Source organism: Syngnathoides biaculeatus, chromosome 8, assembly GCF_019802595.1.
Source record: "Syngnathoides biaculeatus isolate LvHL_M chromosome 8, ASM1980259v1, whole genome shotgun sequence".
NCBI classification, from domain to species: Eukaryota; Metazoa; Chordata; class Actinopteri; order Syngnathiformes; family Syngnathidae; genus Syngnathoides; species Syngnathoides biaculeatus.
Genome location: NC_084647.1, coordinates 32506303 through 32528414, shown reverse-complemented (window position 1 = coordinate 32528414; position 22112 = coordinate 32506303). Strand labels below are relative to the sequence as shown.

Genomic DNA, 22112 nt, shown 5'->3' with positions numbered 1-22112 from the left:
TTGATTTTTTTTAATTTAAGGCCTTTTTAGGGGCTTGACCGGTTTTCACTGATTTTTAAGGACTTGCAGGAGCCCCTAAATGCACCTTCGAAAATTTTGGAGTTTTTAGGGACTTTTAGGGCCGCGTGCGAACCCTGATCAAGCTGTGATCTCCAATGATCACTGGAGCGAGTCGCATCCAAGTGTGAAGCGGCTGGGATGATAATCAGCATCTCCAAATTTGAAACCATGGTCCTCATTTAGCCTGAAAATGTCTTGGGATCCCTCCGGAAGAGCTGGATGAAGTGGCTGGGGAAAGGGAAGTCTGGGCATCCCTGATGGAGCTATTGCCCCTGCAACCCAACCCAGAAAGCGTTAGATGGATGGGCAGACTTTAAAATTGTATTCTAATAGAATTACAGGTTACCTGTTAAAAATATTCATTCCATAACGTAATCAAAGTACCAAAATATTAAAGTAACGTAAAATTAAACAATTAGTTTTTGATTATGCCAACACCAAATATGATTAAAAAAAATTACAATATGAATAGTAACTATATATTGCGATTGACTGGCAACCAGTTCAGGGTGTACCCCGCCTCCTGCCCGTTGACAGCTGAGATAGGCTCCAGCACTCCTGTGACCCTTGTGAGGATAAGAAGTTTAGAAAATGGATGGAAGTTTTTCATGTTTAATAGGGAACAGAACCACCCACGAAAAATTAAAAACCACAAATTAGGATTTGCTTCCCCCCAGGAATTTTTATCTGTGTACCAGAATGTTTAAAATATGTAAACAGTATTTGTACTTTACATATCTGAGAGAAAAAGAGGTATTTAGTTAAAAATCTTTAATTATAAAACCTTATAAATATAAAATATACAGTATTATAAATTTATAATGTAAATATACATTTTAAAACACTAAATGTATTATATTACTGTAGATCTATCTATCTATTTTCTGAGCCGAGCTGAGTTTTTAAAAACTATTCACATGATTGGAAAAGGAGGGACCCCAAAATCAACCAGCCTCAAAATTAAAAACTTGAAATCAGAGAAAACCCACACAGGCAGAACATGTAAACCTGTGGCCAGGATTTGAACACCGCCCACACAGGCAGAACATGTAAACCTGTGGCCAGGATTTGAACACCAGTGCTCAGCTGTGAAGACAACGCTCTACAGTTGTGCCACCATGCTGCAATAATAATAATAATAATAATAATGATGATGATGATGATGATGATGATGATGATGATGATGATGATAATAATAATGACAACTATTATTATTATTATGATGGAGTTTGCATGATCTCCCCGTGCCCATGTAGGTTTTCTCCGGGCACTCCTGTTTCTCCCACATCCCAAAAAACATGCAACATTAATTGGAGACTCTAAATTGTCCCTATGTGTGATTGTGAGGGTGACTGTTCTCTATCTCTAAGTACCCTGCGATTGGCTGGTAACCAGTTCAGGGTATACCCGGCCTCCTGCCCAATGATAGCTGGGATAGGCTCCAGCACTCCTGCAACCCTCATGAGGATAAGCAGTTCAGAAATTGGATGGATAATAATAATAATAATAAGGCGGGACAGTAATATGACTGGTTAGAGCATCTGCCTCACAGTTCTGGGGACTGAGTTCAAATCTCGATATACCTGGAGAAAACCTACGCAGGCATGGGGAGAGCATGTAAACTCAAACTTTAAAGTTCAATTGATAAAAAGAACTCAACCCACAATTTGAAGTGGTAACAGTGTGCTCGGTATAAATTTAAAATGACCCAAGCTGGGTCTGTTTTGACGGCAATCAAACATTTATGCATGTGCCAGCAATGTTTCAGCAGGAAGGTTTTTTTTTCCTTTTTTTTCACCATTAAACTTTTTGGTGTATTCATTTTGAGAGCCATGTTAAGTCAACTCACCGACCAGTCGTAGACAGTTGAGGTGATTTATGAGGTGGAGTATTACAATGAGAGTTCGTTGGCATGTTGTGGTCCACTCCAGACTTAGGAGAACCTGGTGTAAGGGGTAAAAGTTAAATGAAATTTAATTAAATGAGGTACAATAAGACATAATGGGAGATAGCGTTATGGTTTGGGATTTTTTTGATGGCAGAAAGGAGTCAGTAAGCAATGACCATTATAGTGTTACTGTGATTATATTGCAATGGGACTAACTATAACAATAAATTGAATGTCTTTCATCAGGTCCAATATGTGTACAATATCCAACAATTTAAATTAAATCAGATTCATTAAGATGCAGGCGAGCCATTCTAGTTAGCTGTAGCTGGCTAATTTGCTAGGTAGATGCTAGCTAGGACTGGAGATCATAAATGGAGTGATTATTCAAACAATAAAAATGATCACTGTATATACGCAGTTTAAAAAATGTTATGGTTTTACGGACAGCTGAGTTAAAGATTAATTTTAGGCAAGATAATGGAAAGGCTAGCTTCAGGACAGTCTTCTCATGATGCCAAACATACAAGCTCATCTGTGAAGGCAATGTGACTATTTGGTTTTGCATGATATCTCCATCAGAAGTCCAATAAACAAAAACATCTTACCTTCTAATTTAAAGATAGCTGATAACAGACCTAATTAGGAGATTCCCTATCATGCAACAAAATAATGACCCAAAACACAGCGCATAAACAAATGAGTTGATTGACACTTGTGAGACCATTACCCTCACAGTTCTGAGTTAAAACCCCAGACCTACCTGTGTAGAGTTTGCATATTCTCCCTGTGCCTGCGTTGTTTTATTACTGGCATTCCCGTTTCCTCCCACATCCCAAACACAAGCATTATTTAGATACTCTAAATTGCCCTTAGGTGTGATTGGGAGAGTGAACAGTTGTTTTTTTTCCATGTGCTCTGCGATTGGCTGGCAAACAGTTCAGGGTGTACCACGCCTTGTGCCTGAAGATATCTGGAATTAGCTCCTGCACTCCCATTACCCTTGTGAGGATAAGCTGCTCAGAAAATGGATGGGTGGATGGAATTCATTGGGGGAAAGATGTGGATGGATTTAGCCTGGCCAAGTCAGACTCAAATGCGATATAGTATGCATGTTACCTACTAAATAGTCCCAATACTTTTGTGCATCTGAAAATTTGTTCTTTCATTAAAAATAATGCTGCCTTCTCAGCTGTATGTCTTTTGCAGATTAATTGTAAAGACCAGGAATAAAAGATGAAATATTGATATTTCCCATCCATTTTCTGGACCGCTTCTCCTCACTATGGCTGCGGGTGTGCCGAGCTTATCCCAGCTATCTTCGGCAAGAGGTGGGGTCGGCCTGAACTGGTCAGCAGCCAATCGCAGGGCTCAAAGAAACAAACCATTCACACTCACATTCACATCTATGGGGAATTAGGATCCTTCAATTAACTTATCATGCGTGTTTTTGGGATGTGTGAGGAAACTGCAATGCCTGGAGAAAACGCATGCAGGCACAGGGAGAACATGCAAATTATACACTGGCATCACGATGGTGGCACCTTGCCACCATCCATCCACCCATCCATCCATTTTTTAGCTGCTTATCCTCACAAGGGTTACGGGGGTGCTGGTACCTATCCCAGCTGTCAAAGGCCAGGAGGCAGGGTACACCCTGAACTGGTTGCCAGCCAATCACAGGACACATAGAGACAAACAGCCGCAGTCACAATGACACCTAGGGGCAATTTAGAGTGTCCAATCAATGTTGCATGTTTTTGGGATGTGGGATGAAACTGGAGTGTCCAGAGAAAACCCACGCAGGGACGGGGAGTACATGCAAACTCCCCACAGGGATGGCTGGGATTGAACCCGGGTTCTTAGAACTGTAAGGCTTTCCAGCTGAGCCACCATGCCACCATATTATTTTGTTTTAAATAACCCTTAATGCTCGTGAAATTTACGTAACATTCATTGTGTGTTTATGTTATCTTCAATTGACCCCTCCGTGGATATTGCGCAATCCGCGTCACTGACCAATCAGAGGCCAGAGATCTGCATAAACCAAAGCCCATTTTTGCTCTCGCCATTTTCTCAGACAACATTGCATGGTCCAGTATAGGTTTTGTTAGCGTTTTATCGCGTATTTGGGTTATTTAACAAAAAATATGGTTAAGAGGTGTAGTCACGGACTTTGTAATAGTGACGACAGGTATCCTGAAAGGCTAGTTGGTGGAGTTCGATTCGTACCCTTTCCAAAACCGAAGACCCAGTACGAAAAATGCCTTCGATGGATCAAACTTTGTGGAAGACCGCATCATCAACTAAATCCATCTAATATCAACCGGAACATATATGTTTGCACGAAGGTATACCCTATATTTGATTTTCAATACATGTCTCGTATAAATGAATTCGAAGTTCTTCGCTAGCATAACACTGCTGCGTGTGAACGATTGACACACTCATTCTTTGTTGAGCGATATTTAGCGATGATCGGACTGCACAAACGTGTCGCTTTCTTGCTGGCTCGCGGCCGAAGCTTAACCAGACTGTGTTTGCACGAAGATAAGCCCTAAATTTGATTTTTAATACACGTCTCGTATAAATGAATGAGATCTTCTTCGCTAGTATAACACCGCTAAGTGTGATCGATTGACACACTTATTCTTTGTAGAGCGATATTTAGCGATGATCGGACTGCACAAACGTGTCGCTTTCTTGTTGGCTCGCGGCCGAAGCTTAACCAGACTGTGTTTTCACGAAGATATGCCCTATATTTGATTTTCAATACACGTCTCGTATAAATGAATGAGACATTCTTCGCTAGCGTAATATTGCTACGTGTGAATGATTGAATCAAATCAGAAGCATGGCGTCTCTCTCAGTTAAGAATGTATTGTATTTAGAATCTTTAATATATCGTTGATTTGAATGAAATCCGAAGCATGGAGTCTGTCTCAGTTAAGAATGTATTGTATTGGATTGTATTTGCCATTTTTACTGTTTGTCTTACGTCAGCGCACGTGGCGTGACGTCACTTCAGGAGGCGTGGTTAAGTGCCCTGTACGGAGGGGTCAATTCATTGAATGGGTGCATTAACTCTTGCATGAAAAAAAAAAACTGATTGTGGGCAGTGTGCAATAAAGTTTCAACCCAGTCAGCTTTAGTGTGTCCTACAAAAGGCTAACATAAGTGTCACCTTGCTTCTTCTGCAGGACAAAAGAACTCTTGTTTAACTTGTGTGAACCATCAGCACTCGAATGAATGGAAATGTTGATTTAATGGCCTTGTCAGTAAGTACTGTAAACAAATTTACAGTAACACACTACAGCAATCACTTGAATCAAGTAAACTGTTGCCACTAAGTTAGTGTAAAACCCCAATGGAATGTATAAGAGTGTCTTCTTCTTCTTTTCCTTTCGGCTTGTCCCAATTAGGGTTAGGTGGGGCACACTTGCAACTCATCCCCAGTAATTACCTGCAGCACTTATAGGACCCAGCGGACGGTCTGGCTTTGCCAGATCGTTTCCATTGATGCCTTGTTCCTGCACTTCCTTGATTCTGATCTCGACTCCCGGCGTACCAACCCCTGCCTGTCTCCTGACCTACCCCGTAAACCTGACGTTATTATCACTCCTGCTCTCGTGGACTGCCTGCCTGGTTACCGACTCTGGACTGAATAAAGATATTTCCCGAACTGCCTCCACATTTCCCGAGTCGTGCATTTGGGTCCAACTCCACGTTCTGGTTATGACAGTGCATCTTCCTCTCTAACACCCACAGTCTTCATGTCCTCCCTCACAACATCCATCAACCTTTTCTTTTGTCTCTCTTTTGCCTGGTAGCTCCATCCTCAGCACACTTCTACTAATATACTCACTCTTTCGCCTCTGGACATGTCCAAACCATTGAAGTCTGCTCTCCCTAACCTTGTCTCCAAAACATCCAACTTTGGCTGTCCCTCCAATGAGCTCATTTCTAATCCTATCCAACCTGCTCACTCTGAGCGAGAACCTCAGCATCTTCATTTCTACTACCTCCATTTCTGCTTTCTGTTGTTTCTTCAGAGTCACCCTCTCCAAGGGATGCCTTCAATGCCGAATGAGCTAACTAGCCAAGTTATTGCCATATTTAAATATTTTCAGATAACCTCTCACCATTTCGTTAAAGCTTAAGACTGGTGTGAGCAACAAAATTGGCCATCAAAATGCCTTCATTTTCAAATCAGAATTATAATGGACCGCGGCAGAGAGTGTCAATTCTAGAAACGGATATCCACCGTCTTGAAGTGTATGTGGATGTCAATGGAAAGTCGGGAAATGAAACCACTCTACTGATGTCTAAAAATGGTCAGCAGAGGTGTGATAAACAGACAGTTAGCTCAACAACGAGGACAGATGTGGACTGTAGAATCTATAATGGATAAGGACCCCCCCAAAAAAAGTTGTGGTTCCGATTTCCTACATTTCAGAACTAGCATTCTATTGTAGTGAAACTGTTCCCTGGGAGATACGCCTGGCGGAACGACAATGTGCTAGCAGAAAGCCAAATATAAACAAAGCGGATACAAATCTGGGTCAAACAATCCTTTTCTGGACACTTATATGATACTCTATTTTAATGAAATTGACACTTTTATACAAAGTCCATGTGAGAGAGACACTCTTTGGTCTAAATAGCTAAAATACAGGACCTTTAAATAGACTTATAATACAACAAGAATGGTGGCGCAGCTGCAGAGCATTGGCCTCACAGTCCTGAGGACTGGGGTTCAAATACCGGCCCCGCTTGTGTGGAGTTTAGATGGTCTCCCAGTGCCTGGGTGGGTTTTCTCAGGGCACAACGGTTTCTTCCCACTTCCCATGAACGTGCATCAATTGACCCCTCCGTACAGGGCACTTAACCACGCCTCCTGAAGTTACGTCACCCCACGTGTGCTAACCTCAGACAAACAATTAGCAAAAATGGCGCGCAGGAAAAAAAGACTAGAGCGAAATTGTCCGATTTACCAGCTGATTTCTCACTCGCATTCTTACCGAATATTGAAATATCGTTCAAAAGCAGACAGCAGGGCTTCAAGTATTTCAGCAAGGGGTATTTCAATGGTATTTACATGCATATCGACGGAGAAACCATTGATATTAGCGCGAGATCTTTCCGGAGTCAGAGGAAGACCGAGAAGCCACATAATATAATATATTATAACCCAAAGACGAATTCGTCATTGACAGTTTCCTATTTTCGTGTTACATATCACACTTGGGTGTAGAATCTGTATGTGTATCTGTATAGCCGTTTGTGAACCGCTGTATGAAGGAAAAGAAGGCGAGGCTTGATTTACGAGTTGTTTCTCTCGTTTTCTTTGTGTAACGTCACGCGCTCCCCTCAATAATTATTCTTGAATTAGTGCCGAACCTACGTAAGTCCCGACCGAGTACGACAATCACTACTTTATAGTGTCCTCAAACATCCTTCCTTCAGTCTTGGTGTCTCGGTGCACGTCGAAGGCTTTTAGGACTCGCTAGTCCGGTTTAGCTGAGCTCGGGAGCCGCCGAACAGAGACACGTTTGTGCAGTCAGACCATCGCAAAATATCGATCAACACAGATCAAGTGTGTCAATGATTCACACGTAGCTATGTCATGCAAGCGAAGAACTGCTAATTCATTAATATGAGACATGTATTGAAAATCAAATATAGGGCTTACCTTCGTGCAAACAATTATCTGTTCCAGTTGATTTTAGATGGATTCAGTTGATCATACAGTCTTCCACAAAGTTTGATCCATCGAAGACATTTTTCGTACTGGGTCTTTGGTTTTGGAAAGGGTACGAATTGAACTCCACCAACTTGTCTTTCAGGATACCTGTCGTCACTATTACAAAGTCCGTGACTACACTTCTTAACCATATCTATTGTTAAAGAAACAACGCTAACAAAAGCTATACTGGATCATGCAACGTTGTCTGAGGGAACGGCGGGTGCAAAAAAAGGGGCGTGGTTTATGCAGATCTCCGGCCTCTGATTGGTCAGTGACGCGGATGACGCAATTTCTTCAGAGGGGTCAATTGGGCACTCTAAATTGCCCCTAGGTGTGATTGTGAGTGTGACTGTTTGTCTCTATGTGCCCTGCGATTGGTTGGCAAACAATTCAGGGTGTACCCCCGCTCCTGCCCATTGGCAGCTGGGTTAGGCTACAGCACTCCACGCGACCCTCATGAGGATAGGTGGCTCAGAAAACGAATGGATGGATTGATATTACAAGAATAGAGTTGCAATAGCATTTTATACTGGGCTAAGCTCCAACTTTGAGGCACAAAAATATGGGCAATGATTATACCCACACCTGGTTGACACCTCTCACACTAGGCATCTCTGGAGTTGAAGAGTACCATCCCACTTAAAAGATTGATACCAGAGGCCAAGCTATGTGTTGGGGTGAGGCCAACTATGTCTAGTCAGAATTTCTTGAGCTCGCACACCAGCACGGTCTGTCTTTGCCAGAGAGATGATGTTCCAAGCCTCTAGAGCCAGCCCCTTTAGAACATCAAACCATCGAACTCCTGCCCTTTGGCTGCCACCCACCTCACAGGTCACCCGACCCGTTTGGCCACTCCCACAGGTGGTGAGAAAAGATGAAGTTCTCTCTCCTGGTCAAGGAAGAATTCCTGCATCACGTGGAGGAGTTCAAGCATCTCAGGGTCTTGTTCACAAGTGAGGCAAGAATGGAGCAGGATATCGACAGGTGTATTGGTGCAGCATCTCCACCGATGTGGACGATGCTGATCTGTTTTCAAAAAGGAGCTAACCTGAAATGGGGAGCTCTGGATTTACTGCTTGTTCTACATTCGTACCCTCTCCTATGGGCACCAGGTGTGGGTTGTGACGAAAACAACAAGGTCATGCATACAAGCTGGTAAGATTACTTTCCTCTACAGGAGGGGTACTCAATGCATCGACCGCGAGGCAGTCTTGGTTGATTGCGGACAGCGTGCCACAAAAAGAAGAAAAAAAAAACGTCAGCCAATGTTCCATCTAAACTGCACTGTGCGCAATCGTGCACCGCTGATACAGTCAAAAATATTCTGAGTTGCGCGCGCAAAAAAAAAAGTACAACATACAGCTATTCAGTTTGTGGCATTTTGCAATGTGATTCACAGTGATGGATGACTGGTTGTTTCATTCAATGCACAATTCACATATGTACTGCAAAAAATGAAAAGCGGAAGCCACTGGATTCTTTGGCCAACACACGTAACTTTCTCTAACAATGACCGCTGCTCCGCCACATTCTCTTTTCTTAGTTTAGTTTACAAGCCCCCCCTGTGCTCTTAAAGACGTACACTCATAATTACAAATGTTACAGTACTTACGCAGCCCATCAATGTGTTTTATAATGACAGCATCCACCACCGCTGCTTTAGTTACCAACACAGTCTGGGCAACGTAGAGCAAAGACGAGCTAGAGATGCTGGTTATGTTTACTTTCGATATTAATGGAGAAAGTTAAATAAGAAATGCTGCTGTTTTAAGATGCAATGACTGTCAGAGTGAATAATCGGAGAAAAAGTGGTTAAACTGGACGAGATTTTCTCTTTTCCGAGTGGGAAAGGTCTGGTCTGGAGCCAAAGTTGAAAGTGTCATGATCCTGCCGCTTCAGCACGAGCTGTGTGGCTGTGCTGATTGGGAGGCACACACCTGTGCCTTATGCGGCCTGATCATCCCTGGTATATATAGGACCCGGTGACGACTGGTCCTCCGCCAGTTCGTTGACCTTTATGTCCCGTTCCAGCACTCTCGTACTGCTGATTGATCCTGTGTGTACAGACCTTCGTCCGTTCTCCGACCAACCCTGTAAGCCTGACTCCTTGACACTTCTGCCTGCGTTGATTGTTTCCCCATGTACCGACTCCTGCCTGTCCGCTCATCTGTTCTCTTCGCCCGACGTCACAACTACCGCTGCTGCACCGGACTGCCTGCTCGATCCCCGACCTCTGCACACAATAAACGTGTCTCTTCTTGAACTACCTTGCGTCTTCCGAGTTCCTGCATTTGGGTCCTACTCTCGTTTCCGATGGGACGTGACAGAAAGTGCAGGATGAGATGGTGTGTAATTTTAAAATTTCACCTTGGCACAGCCTGATAGAGGATGAAAGCACAGATAATATAGTGCACAAAAAGCTAATTCTGTATTTTAAATATAGGAGGCAATATAACATTAATCTTAAACGGTTTGGGAGAGCATCATCATTTTGCATGATTCCCAGTGCCTGCGTCTGTTTTCTCCGGGCATTCCGGTTTCCTCTGACATCCCATTAAACATACATTAATGGGAGACTCTAAATTGTCCCTTGGAGTAATTGGGGATGGGACTGTCCTCCTGCCCGAAGATAAGTCTGGGATAGGCTCGAGCACTCCCACAAAGTTGTGAGGATAAGCAGTTCAGAAAATGGATGGATGGATGTGTGTGTGTGCATGTGTTTGTGTGTAAGAAAATCCCTTTAAACCCATATTAGCAAGCACTTAGCAACAGAGGTGTAGAAAAATTTCCTTTAAGAACAGTCTGTGGGGCAACTGTCTGCCTCAGACGGTTGGGTTGAGATGGAGAGTCAGCAAGGAGGCACAAAGGGTAAATAAAGAAAACGGACAAGTGAGAGATGAGAAAACAAAGGACATAGGAGCTAAATCAACATAAATAAATTCACAATATAATGACAATAAATAATATTAAAAAGCCAATGACAAACTTGAACTGCAGAATATGTGTAGTGTTACTGTGTATTATATTATTCTTATCTGAGTGGCCTGCATACTCTTTTGTACTAAAACAATATTTTAAATAGCAGCAGAACAGAGACATTCCCTAAAACATTGCCTTGAAAAGATACACGCACTTCATGTTAATGTGTCATCAGTCCATAATGCATATAGTGAAAAGATTTTCTAATTGTATGAAAATGTCAGTCTCGAAAAGTGTGGATACTTTTTCATTGTCAATGGGGAAAAATCTTGTAGTTGCCTGAGCAGCAAATGCCAGTAAAGAACCAAATATAAATGAAATTTGTTCACTGTACGCACATATTTTTAGTTTTTTAACAACTCAAAGTAGACACCAATACTTCTTGTTCTTTTTCTTTCGGCTTGTCCCATTAGGAGTCGCCACAGCGTGTCATCTTTTTCCATCTAAGCCTATCTTGTGCATTTTCACATGTAAGAAAAATTAACAATGAATACAGAAAGACTTTGGGAATAAATACACTAACTATATGCAACGGTGGCACATTGGAGCAACTGGTTAGAGTGTAGGCCTCACAGTTCTGAGGAATCTGAATATTAGCACTTCCACTTTTCTGTACGTGCCGCCAAATCAACAACCTTAACAGATCTCTGACAAAGCATTGACAGGCCTAGATAATTTTATGACTTGTACTGCCATTTTAATGCACGCCTATCTCATTATGTATTATCACCCTGTAACCCCTTCCTTAGACGGCGGTTTTATTATGTGCAAAGTCCAAGCCCAAACACTTTGGTGTGGCTTAACGAAAATGGTTAATTCCTGTTGAGAACAATGGTTTCTATACACAGTAAAAATGAAGCATTTCTATCATTCACCAAATAGTTGTTGAGTGTTAATCTGTGTGTAAAAAGGGATCTGGATTTAAACATTGACTCCCAAATATTTTTGCTCTGTCTGATGAAGTCAGAGGTTGACATGGAACATTCAGGTATTACTCAGACAACTGTGTTATTTTAACCCAACAGGTTACTCAGGTTTCAGTCGCAGAGATTTGCACTACAGTCCAAGACATAGTGAGGCTTTTAGGAGCGTCTAGATCTATTTGCCAATTTGAATGTCATACAGAGCTACACAATATGACGTATGAAGTTGAAGCCATAAGTAAAGAGCTCCGAGGTGACAAGTATATTGCTCGCCAGCAGAAGAGTGTCCATTTTTTTTCCATTTTATTCAATTTAAAGACATGGAATTACACTCCTGTTTGTTTTGTTTTGTTTTCATCCTTTCTCAAATTGCAGTTTAAGGCCCATTTAATCAGGTTATGTCTCAGGTTATGTCCACAAATAGACATATTTTTTAAAAATCCGACCTCGGGGGTAAAAAAAAAAAAATCAGAAGCCTGAAAACGCAACATCAGCTGACTTTGTTGTATATTCGTGCATTATGTTTAAAAGCTCTCGATTCTCTCATTGTGTGGAATTAAAACATCACTTGTAACGTGTTAGTATCTTTACACATGTTCTATCGTTGAATATAGGTTCAACACATAGGACCATGTTGCAGATTTCTCTCTGTCAACACACAGACTGAAGAGGAAGTTTTGGACATGGAAAATGACTAATTAACTTCAAGGAAATGCAGCTTTGACAACAATATAACTAAAACAAATTGCTTTTTGCCAGCGGTACTCAAACGTTACGTTTCATCACACATTTTAATGTTCTCCTGTTTTACAGTTGACAACAAAATTATTTGCACTTACAAAATGGTAAACAATGTGAAAATGCAACTTAAACTATACTGTATGTGTAGTTTGTGGCACTGTCACAAAAAAACCCACAATATTAAGTTAAGTATACTTGTGTTGTCTCAGGGACCACTGAGGGTTCCACATACCACCGTTTGAGAACCACTGAATGACATGATTGTTGAAATGTATAGTGGCCATTATGTATGAATTCAGCTTGCATCGCAGCACAGTGAAACTAGATCACTAGATAATTAAATGTTTTCTTACTTTCTGAGTTTTCAGATGCAGCCATTCTCTTCTTCCTCATTGAACGGTAAAAGCGGGAGTTTCTGCGAATAGGCTCTCTGCTAAAGCCCACCCTGGATTCATCATCATCGTCATCGTCATAGACCTCCTCAGGTCTGTGTAGAGCCACAGTTGTCGGATGCTTGTCAGGGCTTTCCTGGGATTTGGCTCCCCACTTGCCCCTAAACAGGGCAGCCACGGACATGGAGAATGTATCCACGATTTCGAAGTGCACTAATCAAATTCAATAAGACGTGAAGGAAGAAGTGTGAAAATAATCCACCCTAATCAACCAGAATCCAGAAGAAAATCCATCTTGAGAAATGAGTGGTTTCCGTGACTGTATTCATTAAAATCGGGAAGGAAAATCCCAAGCAGGAGCAGTGAATTGTAGTGTAATCTTCAAAACAGAAAGGTCAATGTTGCTTCGGTCTTCTCCATTTAGTTCTGTTGTTAGCTACGCTGGCACCCAGTGAGACTAGAGTGCTTTCCTCATTTCTACCTAAACTGTAATTATTGTATTTATGACTCCCTCTCCTACTTTTTGTCCCTCCTCTGTTTGGCTCCGTCCCACACTCTACACCACCCTATAATGCGCTGACATTCCTAAACTCAACCTGGCCTGCCCGGCTACTTCTCTGCTCTAAAATACATTCTGTAGCCGAACCAGAAAAGCGAACCACTGGCAGATTACGGTGTAGTGTGGCTTTACATTTAAGATTCTCGCCTCCGCCTTGAAGCAAAGTAAAATTATACGTTAAAAGCTGAGAGAAATTACTTAAAATAACTTAGATAGTGTAAGTGACTATGTGTGAAAGTATGTGCTAAGAACTACAAGTAATGTTCCTGATCTTGTTGAGCCAGGGCCACCGTAAACAAATCATTTTTTTCTAGTCAGCTGATAGTAAGAGTTTAAAGTTCACTTTCTCCTTTTTAGATAGCAGGAATTAGCCTGTATGTGTCGCTCTTCAACCATGTTGTGTCCTGCGCCCTTTGTCCTAACAGCAGACTGAAAGCAGTTTTACGGCACATTAGAATTTATTACCATATAAAGAAATTGGCAGTCAAATCAAATAAGATGGATTTATCATACAGGGAATCTTTTTTTTTATTTGGAAAAAGTACCCTTATTCTGGGCATATGAATTCAGAATCAGATCTTTATTTTGTCAAGTATATCAAAAACACATGAGGAATTTGTCTCTTGTAGTTGGAGCTGCTCTATTAAGACCACAGACAGTCAATTGACAGAGAATACTCTTGAGACATAAAGACTTTGTGAAAGAGCAGAGCAATAAATGTTGCTAGTAATCTGGTAACGACTGTCTTACGGTCTGCGTTTTGTTTTGTTTTGTTTCATGTTTTCCGTGTTCAATTTTTGTTCATGTGTTGTATGCTCAGTTGATTGTGTCTACCTGTTCCCGTTAACGCTCTACCTTGCATCGACCTATCAGCTGACTCCACCAACTCGTGTCATGTCAATGTGTTCCTCATTGCCTCGTTAATCTGTGTGTATTTAGCGCCCTGGTTTCTTTTAGTTCTTGTCAGTCTGTTGTTCATGATAATGTCAATGTCCTTCCCCATACCATTTATTGTTTAGGTCTGTCATGAGCACACACCAAGGGACTGAACCCAAATGCCGAACTTCCAGCCAAAGGCATAATGTTGTGTTTTTTTTCCAAACTGAGGTCATACACGGCTAAGATGTCAAAAAATGCGGGGCTACAGACAAGGTCCAAAAACATGAAAGCCGAGGTCCTATAACTTCAAGGCAAACTTGGGAACATGTACAAAAACATAAGTCTATGATGACACACGATCGCTGTAACGGAGGGTAGTACTACCAAAACGCTTGTGTACTCACGCCGGATAAAGCAGTGTTCTACATACACAAACACAACAAGCTGGCAAATGTAGATGACACACTCAAGGCTTAAATGCCTGTTCCAATTAATGTCCAATGCGGCGCAGCTGTGGGACTTCAGCCAGATGTGGCATCGCCCAGGGCCGTGGCTTGGCCATGCCCTGACAGAGCCCCCTCCCAAGGGGTGGATCCTAGATGCGACAAAACAACAAAAAATGACCAAGGGAGGGCAGAGGACACAAACCCCCACCCCAGTCTCTCTGGGGACCGCCGAGGCCACCGAAAGCAAGGAGTCAGGCTGAGCAGGTCAGGAGGTTGGCCAGGACGCCAAGCACCAGGGCCAACTCAGGTGGACGTCCTCGAGGGGTGACCCAAAGGCACAGCAGGAACCAAACGGGGACAGGTGATGGCTTTGGACGAAGGCCTCCCAAGATGTGGTCGAGACGCAGGTAGAGGGCCACCAAGGCCTGGGTGAAAGGCTGATGTGGTTTGGCCAAAACAGGAGCAGGAGGCGGCCGAGGATCGGTCGCCATTGTGACGTGGCCATCAGGTGGCCAGAGATTGGTCGGCAGTGGAACAGGCGCGAGAAGTGGCTGAGGATCGGTCTCTACCGAGGCATGGTCGTCAGACAGCCGTGGATTAGTTGCCGAAACAGGAGCGGTAGGCATCTGAGGATCGGTCGCTGGCAAGGCGTGGTCATTGGGCAGCCGTGGATCGGTCACCACCAAGGCCCAGTCGTCAGGCGGCTGAGGATCGGTCACCGCTGAAGATGGGACAGGAGGCAGTCAAGGATCGGTTGCTCCCGTGGCGTGGTCATCAGGCAGCCGTGGATCAGTCGCTGCCGAGGCGTGATGGTCAGATGGCCGAGGATCGGTCACTGCTGAAGATCAGGCAGGAGGCGGCTAAGGATCAGTCACAGCGGAGGCGTGGTTGTGAGGTGGCTGTGGATCGTTTGCCGCCGAGGCATGGTCGTCAGGTGGCCGTGGATTGGTCACCACCGAAACAGGAGCGGGAGGCGGCCGAGGATCAGTCCCCATCAAGGCACAGTCATCAGGTGGCTGAGGATCGGCCGTGGAGGGGTCGCCGCCGAGACAGGTGGCCGTGGAGTTATCACGGCCGAGACAGGCAGGTGTGGATGGGTTGGCAACAAGGCATGGACGAGAATCGGCTGTGGCTCGTTCCCCACTGTGGTATGAACAATAATCGTCTGAAGCTCAGTCTCCACCAAGGCGTGAATGACATTCGGCTGTGGCTCGGTCCCCACCGAGCCCTGGGCGAGAGTCGGTTGAGGCTCGGTCCCCGAGGCATGGATAATAATCAACTGCGGCTCAGTCGCCACGAGGTGTGGACAAGATTCGGTTGTGGCACGGTCACCAGCGAGGTGGAACCGTGAGTCTGCAGTGGCTTGGTCGCCAGCGAGGCGGTAGAAAAAGTCGGATGTGGTTCCGCCGTCGGCAGCTGTCATAAGTATTTAACATGTCGGGGCCACAGCGTGTTTTCAATGGCGAATGTCCGTGGTGACGTCATGGACAGTAAATGCAGCCAATATGGTGACCACTTGGATGTTGAATGAGACTTCCGCAACTTTGCCCATGGATAACGCTCATATTTATTTATTACCTTTTATATTTTATATTTATTATTTACCTTTATTGGTCTAGTGTCATCCCTATAAACATTCTAAAATAGATATTAAAATGAAAACTACATAGAATATTCACTTCAATGTCTACACGAAAAAATAAATATGAGCGCGTCATCCATGCGCAAAGTTGCAGAAGTGTCATTTGACGACATCCAAGTGGCCGCCATATTGGCTGCATCCCCTGTCCATGATGTCACCCTGGACATTCGCCAATGAAAGCACGCTGTGGACCCTACTATGGGAGACGAACACGCCCTTTCTGAAACGGAAACTCTTTTCGAAGAAGAGAACCTCACACAACCATTAGAGGGACAGCCAAAGTTGGATGTTTTGGAGACAAGATTCGAGAGAGCAGACTTCGATGGTTTGGACATGTTCAGAGGCGAGAGAGTGAGTATATTGGTAGAAGGATTCTGAGGATGGAGCTCCCATGCAAAAGAGCGAGAGGAAGACCAAAGAGAAGGTTTATGGATGTGGTGAGGGAAGACATGAGGGCAGTTGGGGTTAGAGAGGAAGATGCAGGAGATAGGCTAAGATGGCAAAAGATGACACGCTGTGGCGACCCCTAACGGGACAAGCCGAAAGGAAAAGAAGACAGTCTATCTCTGATTCCAACATCGCTGGATCACACCACTGTGGCCTCAACCTAATGCTACATCTGAAAGATTCATGCGAACGATGGGCAAAGCTATTGATGTGGCCAACACTCAAGGACTGCCCTGGAAACAGCACCTAAATATCTGAGTGCGTGAGTACAGATCTGCACTTTAAAGTACAATTGATAGCTCCCCTGCTGAACTGCTATTCCACCAAAAATGTTTACAAAGATTCCATCTTTCACAGATGCTGCAAGTAAAACTTCAGATGCTACAGTAAGGGCAACAGATAAGAAGGCTAAAGCCCAAATGAAAGAACATGCAGATTCTCATTGTCATGCAAAACCACACACACTCAACCTTGGCGACACGGTGCTGTATCGTCAGCCCAAACAGAACAAGCTCACCTCCCCATATAACAACCTGCCATACCCTGTGACTAAAATCAGAGGCTATATGGTGACAGTTTCCAGACAAGGGCACTCCATCGTGAGAAATGGATCGTTCTTCAAGAAAGTGGTTCCGGATCTACACATCCCAATGTATCTTCATGGTGGTTGATGGGGGTAACCAAGGCATAATAATACCTCTTCACAAAAACATTCCACACCACAGACACCAAGGTATCCTGCAATATGTAACATACGCCCTCCATCTTACTTGCAGAACTATGATTGTGACTGATTCGCGTTGCAGTCTTTTTATTGTTGTGTCAGAGATGTTTTTTAAAGTTCACTGGTGATATTTTTTTACACCAATATTCTATGTGTTTAACAGTTACGAAAGTTTGAAAGTTTGTGTGGTTGAACTACATTGTTGAGTAAAAAAAAAAAAACAAGGCAATGTAACGATCATGACATGATGTTTGATGTGCATGATGTTTTGATGTGTTTGATGCTTAACTTTGCTTTCTACTGGACATACGAGGAGTTGGTTTGGATGTAGAGGATGTACAGTCAGCATTCGGGAGTCGGTGGTCATGTATCAATAAAGACAGCTGGTAATGTCCTTACAGCTCTCGCTCTGAATTCCTTAAAACACAAGCATTATAACACCCAGGAATTGTCTCCAATTCATGGATGTTTTGGGGTTATGGAGGAAACCGGAGTGCCTGGAGAAAACCCACACAGACATGGGGAGAACATGCAAACCCCACACAGAACCCTGGTCCTCAGAACTGTAAGGTCGACGCTTTGCGGCTGCGCCACTATGGCGGGATGTGTTTATATATATATATATAGATATATATATATATATATCTATATATATATATATCTATATATATGTATATATATATGCGTATATATATATATATATGTAGTGAAGAAAATAAATATTTCAACACCCTGCTATATTGCAAGTTCTCCCACTTTGAAATCATGGAGGGGTCTGAAATTTTCATCTTAGGTGCATGTCCACTGTGAGAGAGATAAATAAGATAATAATGAGTGATAAATCACAATGTATGAATTCTTTAACGGTTTATTTGTGTGATACAGCTGCAAATACGTATTTGAACACCTGAGAAAAACAATGTTAATATTTGATACAGTAGCCTTTGTTTGCAATTACAGAGGTCAAACATTTCCTGTAGTCGTTCACCAGGTTTGCACACACTGCAGGGGGGATTTTTGCCCACTCCTCCACACAGATCTTCCCTGAATCAGACATGTTTCTGGGCTTTCGCTGGGAAAGTTTGAGCTCCTTCCAAAGATTTTCTATTGGGTTTAGGTCTGGAGACTGGCAAGGCCACACCAGAACCTTGATATGCTTATTACGGAGCCACTCCTTGGTTTTCCTGGTTGTGTGATTCGGGTCATTGTTGAAAGACCCAGTCACGACCCATCTTCAATGCTCTGATTGAGGGAAAGAGGTTTTCCCCCAAAATCTAACTATACATGGCCATGGTTATCCTCTCTTTAATACAGTGCAGTCGTCCTGTCCCATGTGCAGAAAAACACTCCTAAAGCATGAAGTTACCACAACCATGCTTCACAGTCGGGATGATGTTCTTGGGATGGAACTCATCATTCATCTTGGTCCAAGCACGGTTAGTGGAATTATGACCAAAAGTTCAATTTTGGTCTCATCTGACAACAAAACCTTCTCCCATGACTCCTCTGTATCATCCTGAAGTAAGAATAATTTTATTGTGTTGTTTTTCCATAATTAAAAGATGTTTCGCAATAGCTTCGTATATGTTTCGCAATAGCTTTGTATAACCTAAAAGACGATCGCAATAGCTTTGAATAACCAGCAATGTCATAAAAAGATGTTTTTGTGTTATATGATGTCGTGCAACGCCATTTGTTGGTAACAAAGAATAGTGTGGCGTCACGCGGGATGAATTGGCCACTCACCCCTCCTTCCGCACACGCTTAGAGTATAAAAGGAGAACTTTAGATACTCTCGGTAGAGTCTGCTGCGGGTTGCGTACGGATGCCCAGCCGGTATTGAAGCTGCTCTCTACCTGGAGTGTTGGCTCTCCCTCCTATTGGCGCACGGTAAGAGCTGGATATTCTTCTAAGAGCTGGTTGGATATTACTTAGCTTCATACCACGTGATTTGTGCTTGTGCTTGTGTTACCATTTCTGTGTGGGACCAATAAAGTGCCAATTGTTGGTAGCCAGAAGTGTGTCTTGTCTTCATTTCTGAGTGCCTATCTCCGACGAACCTATTAAAATTTGATACCGAACTCCTGAGTGAGGTATCAGAAATGTTTTAAAACACATCCAAATGGTCATTGGCAAACTTAAGACGGGCCTTGACATGTGCGGGTTTAAGCAGGGGAACTTTCCGTGCCGTGCATGATTTCAAACCATGACGTCTTAGTGTATTACCAACAGTCACCTTGGAAACGGTGGTCCCAGCTTTTTTCAGGTCTTTGACCAAGTCCTGTAGTCCTGGGCTGATTCATCACCTTTCTAAGGATCATTGACACGCCACGAGGTGATATCTTGCATGGGGCTCCACTCCGATTGAGAATGACCGTCTTGTTGAGCTTCTTCCATTTTCTAATGATTGCTCCAACTGTGGACCTTTTTTCACCAAGCTGCTTGGCACATTCTCCGTAGCACTTTCCGGCCATGTGGAGTTGTACAATTTTGTCTCTGGGGTCTTTGGACAGCTCATTGGTCTTGGCCATGTTAGAAGTTTGCGTCTTACTGATTGTATGGGGTGGACAGGTGTCTTTATGCAGCTAACAACCTCACACAGTTGCATCTGATTCAGGATAATACATGGAGCCGAGGTGGACTTTTCAAGGCGGACTAACAGGTCTTTGAGAGTCAGAATTGTAGTTGACAGACAGGTGTTCAAATACATATTTGCAGCTGTATCACAAAAATAAATCGTTAAAAAAATCATACATTGTGATTTCTGGATTTATCTTTTTAGATTATCTCTCTCACAGTGGACATGCACTTACGATGAATATTTCAGACCCCTCCATGATTTCTAAGTGGGAGAACATGCGATATAGCAGGGTGTTCAAATACTTATTTTCTTCACTATATCTATATATCCATCCATCCATTTTCTTAGCCACTTATTCTCACAAGGGTTGCAGGGAGTGCTGGAGCCTATCCCATCTGTCAACGGGCAGGAGGCGGGGTACACCCTGACATATCGTAGGGCAAGAAGGACAATATATGTATTTTGTAAGAAAAATTTAAGTACTGTACTTTTTTTTCAGCGGATGGAACCAGAGATGTTGGAATCAGAGATAGACTGTCTTCTTTTGCTTTCGGCTTGTCCCGTTAGGGGTCGCCACAGCGTGTCATCTTTTGCCATCTTAGCCTATCTCCTGCATCTTCCTCTCTAACCCCAACTGCCCTCATGTCTTCCCTCACCACATCCATAAACCTTCTCTTTGGTCTTCCTCTCGCCCTTTTGCCTGGCAGCTCCATCCTCAGCACCCTACCACCAATATACTCACTTTCTCGCCTCTGAACATGTCCAAACCATCGAAGTTTGCTCTCTCGAACCTTGTCAGCAAAACATCCAACTTTGGCCCTCCCACTAATGAGCTAATTTCTAATCCTATCCAACCTGGTCACTCCGAGCGAGAACCTCAAGATCTTCATTTCTGCCACCTCCATTTCTGCTTCCTGTTGTTTCTTCAGTGCCACCGTCTCTAATCCGTACATCATGGCCAGCCTCACCACTGTTTTGTAAACTTTGCCCTTCATCCTAGCAGAGACTCTTCTGTCACATAACACAATATATATAAATATATATATTGGGGTATCGGGGACCAACGAGGATGACGGCGCCAGCTTGAGCCGGCTCACATGAAACGTCGGGTGGACACGCATAATTCTGGGGAGCTTCAAAGAAACCGCAACCGGGTTAATCACCTTAGTGATGGGCAACGGACCAACATAACTGGGAGCCAGCTTGAGGGACTCCATCCGGAGTGGGAGACTGTTCGTTGACAGCCAGACACGCTGGCCTTCTTTATAGGTTGGTGCCTTCCTCCTTTTGTGGTTCTCCGCGGCCTTGTCGGTGCATCCCTTCCGCAGCAGCATCCGCCTGGCCAGCTCCCAGGTCCACTTGCAACGTCTCACTATGGCCAATGCAGACGGCACCGGGGACTCAGAACCTACAGACGGGATGAGGGAAGGCAGGTAGCCATAGACAACATGGAATGGGGCCATACCTGTCGATGCAGAGGGAAGAGAGTTGTGTGGGTACTCCACCCAGCAGAGCTGCTGGCTCCAGGTGCTGTGGCAGCGAGAGGCCAAGCATTGAAGTCCAGTCTCCAAGTCCTGGTTGACCCGTTCGGTCTGGCCATTGGACTCCGGATGCTGGCCTGAGGTCAGAATTGGCGTGGCCCCAATAAGTGAGCAGAACTCCCTCCAGAATTGGGAGATAATTGAGGGCCCCTATCTGACACCAAGTCAGTGGGCAAGCCATGGCAACAGAAAACCTTATCCAAGTGGAGCTTGGCAGACTGTTTGGCGGGAGGAATCTTCGGCAACAGAATGAAGTGGACCCTTTTTGAGAACCTGCCCACCACCGAGAGGATGGTGGGATATATGGGACCATGGGGGTTGGGGAACAGACAACGGACGTAGCTACCCAATGTGCCATTGACGAGAGGGTTTATTGGCCGCACAAACCAGGCATGCATTAACAAATTCTTGTATGTCCTTTCTGAGGTTAGGACACCAGCTCCACCACTGACTAGGTCTTGGCTGTGCCTGGATGACACACCGTCCGATTTGTGTGGGCCCAGTCGATCACCTTCCCCCTCAGTGGGGGCATGACAAACAATCTGTTGGTGGGGCAACTGCCGG

General features: G+C 43.8%; 1 protein-coding gene and 1 long non-coding RNA gene across 3 annotated transcripts in view; one reads left to right on the top strand and one right to left on the bottom strand.

Moving 5' to 3' along the window:
* Window positions 1–14378, bottom strand: part of ngef (neuronal guanine nucleotide exchange factor) — a 39913-nt gene extending 25535 nt beyond the window's left edge. Inside the window, exons 1-2 of one of the 2 annotated variants that reach the window (XM_061828239.1) lie at window positions 12691–14378; window positions 1910–2003 (exon numbers count right to left, since the gene is read on the bottom strand). In XM_061828239.1, coding sequence (XP_061684223.1) covers window positions 1910–2003; window positions 12691–12913 — 317 coding nt within the window. In that variant the 5' untranslated portion in view covers window positions 12914–14378. Of the gene's footprint in view, window positions 1–1909; window positions 2004–9306; window positions 9546–12690 lie in introns of those variants that run through there. The other variant, XM_061828240.1, reaches the window with a different exon arrangement.
* LOC133505215 (uncharacterized) lies at window positions 9702–12839 on the top strand. The gene is made up of 3 exons (XR_009796176.1): window positions 9702–9787; window positions 9977–10039; window positions 12706–12839. It is a non-coding gene; the product is annotated as an uncharacterized LOC133505215 (long non-coding RNA).
* Window positions 14379–22112: the final 7734 nt, after the last annotated feature.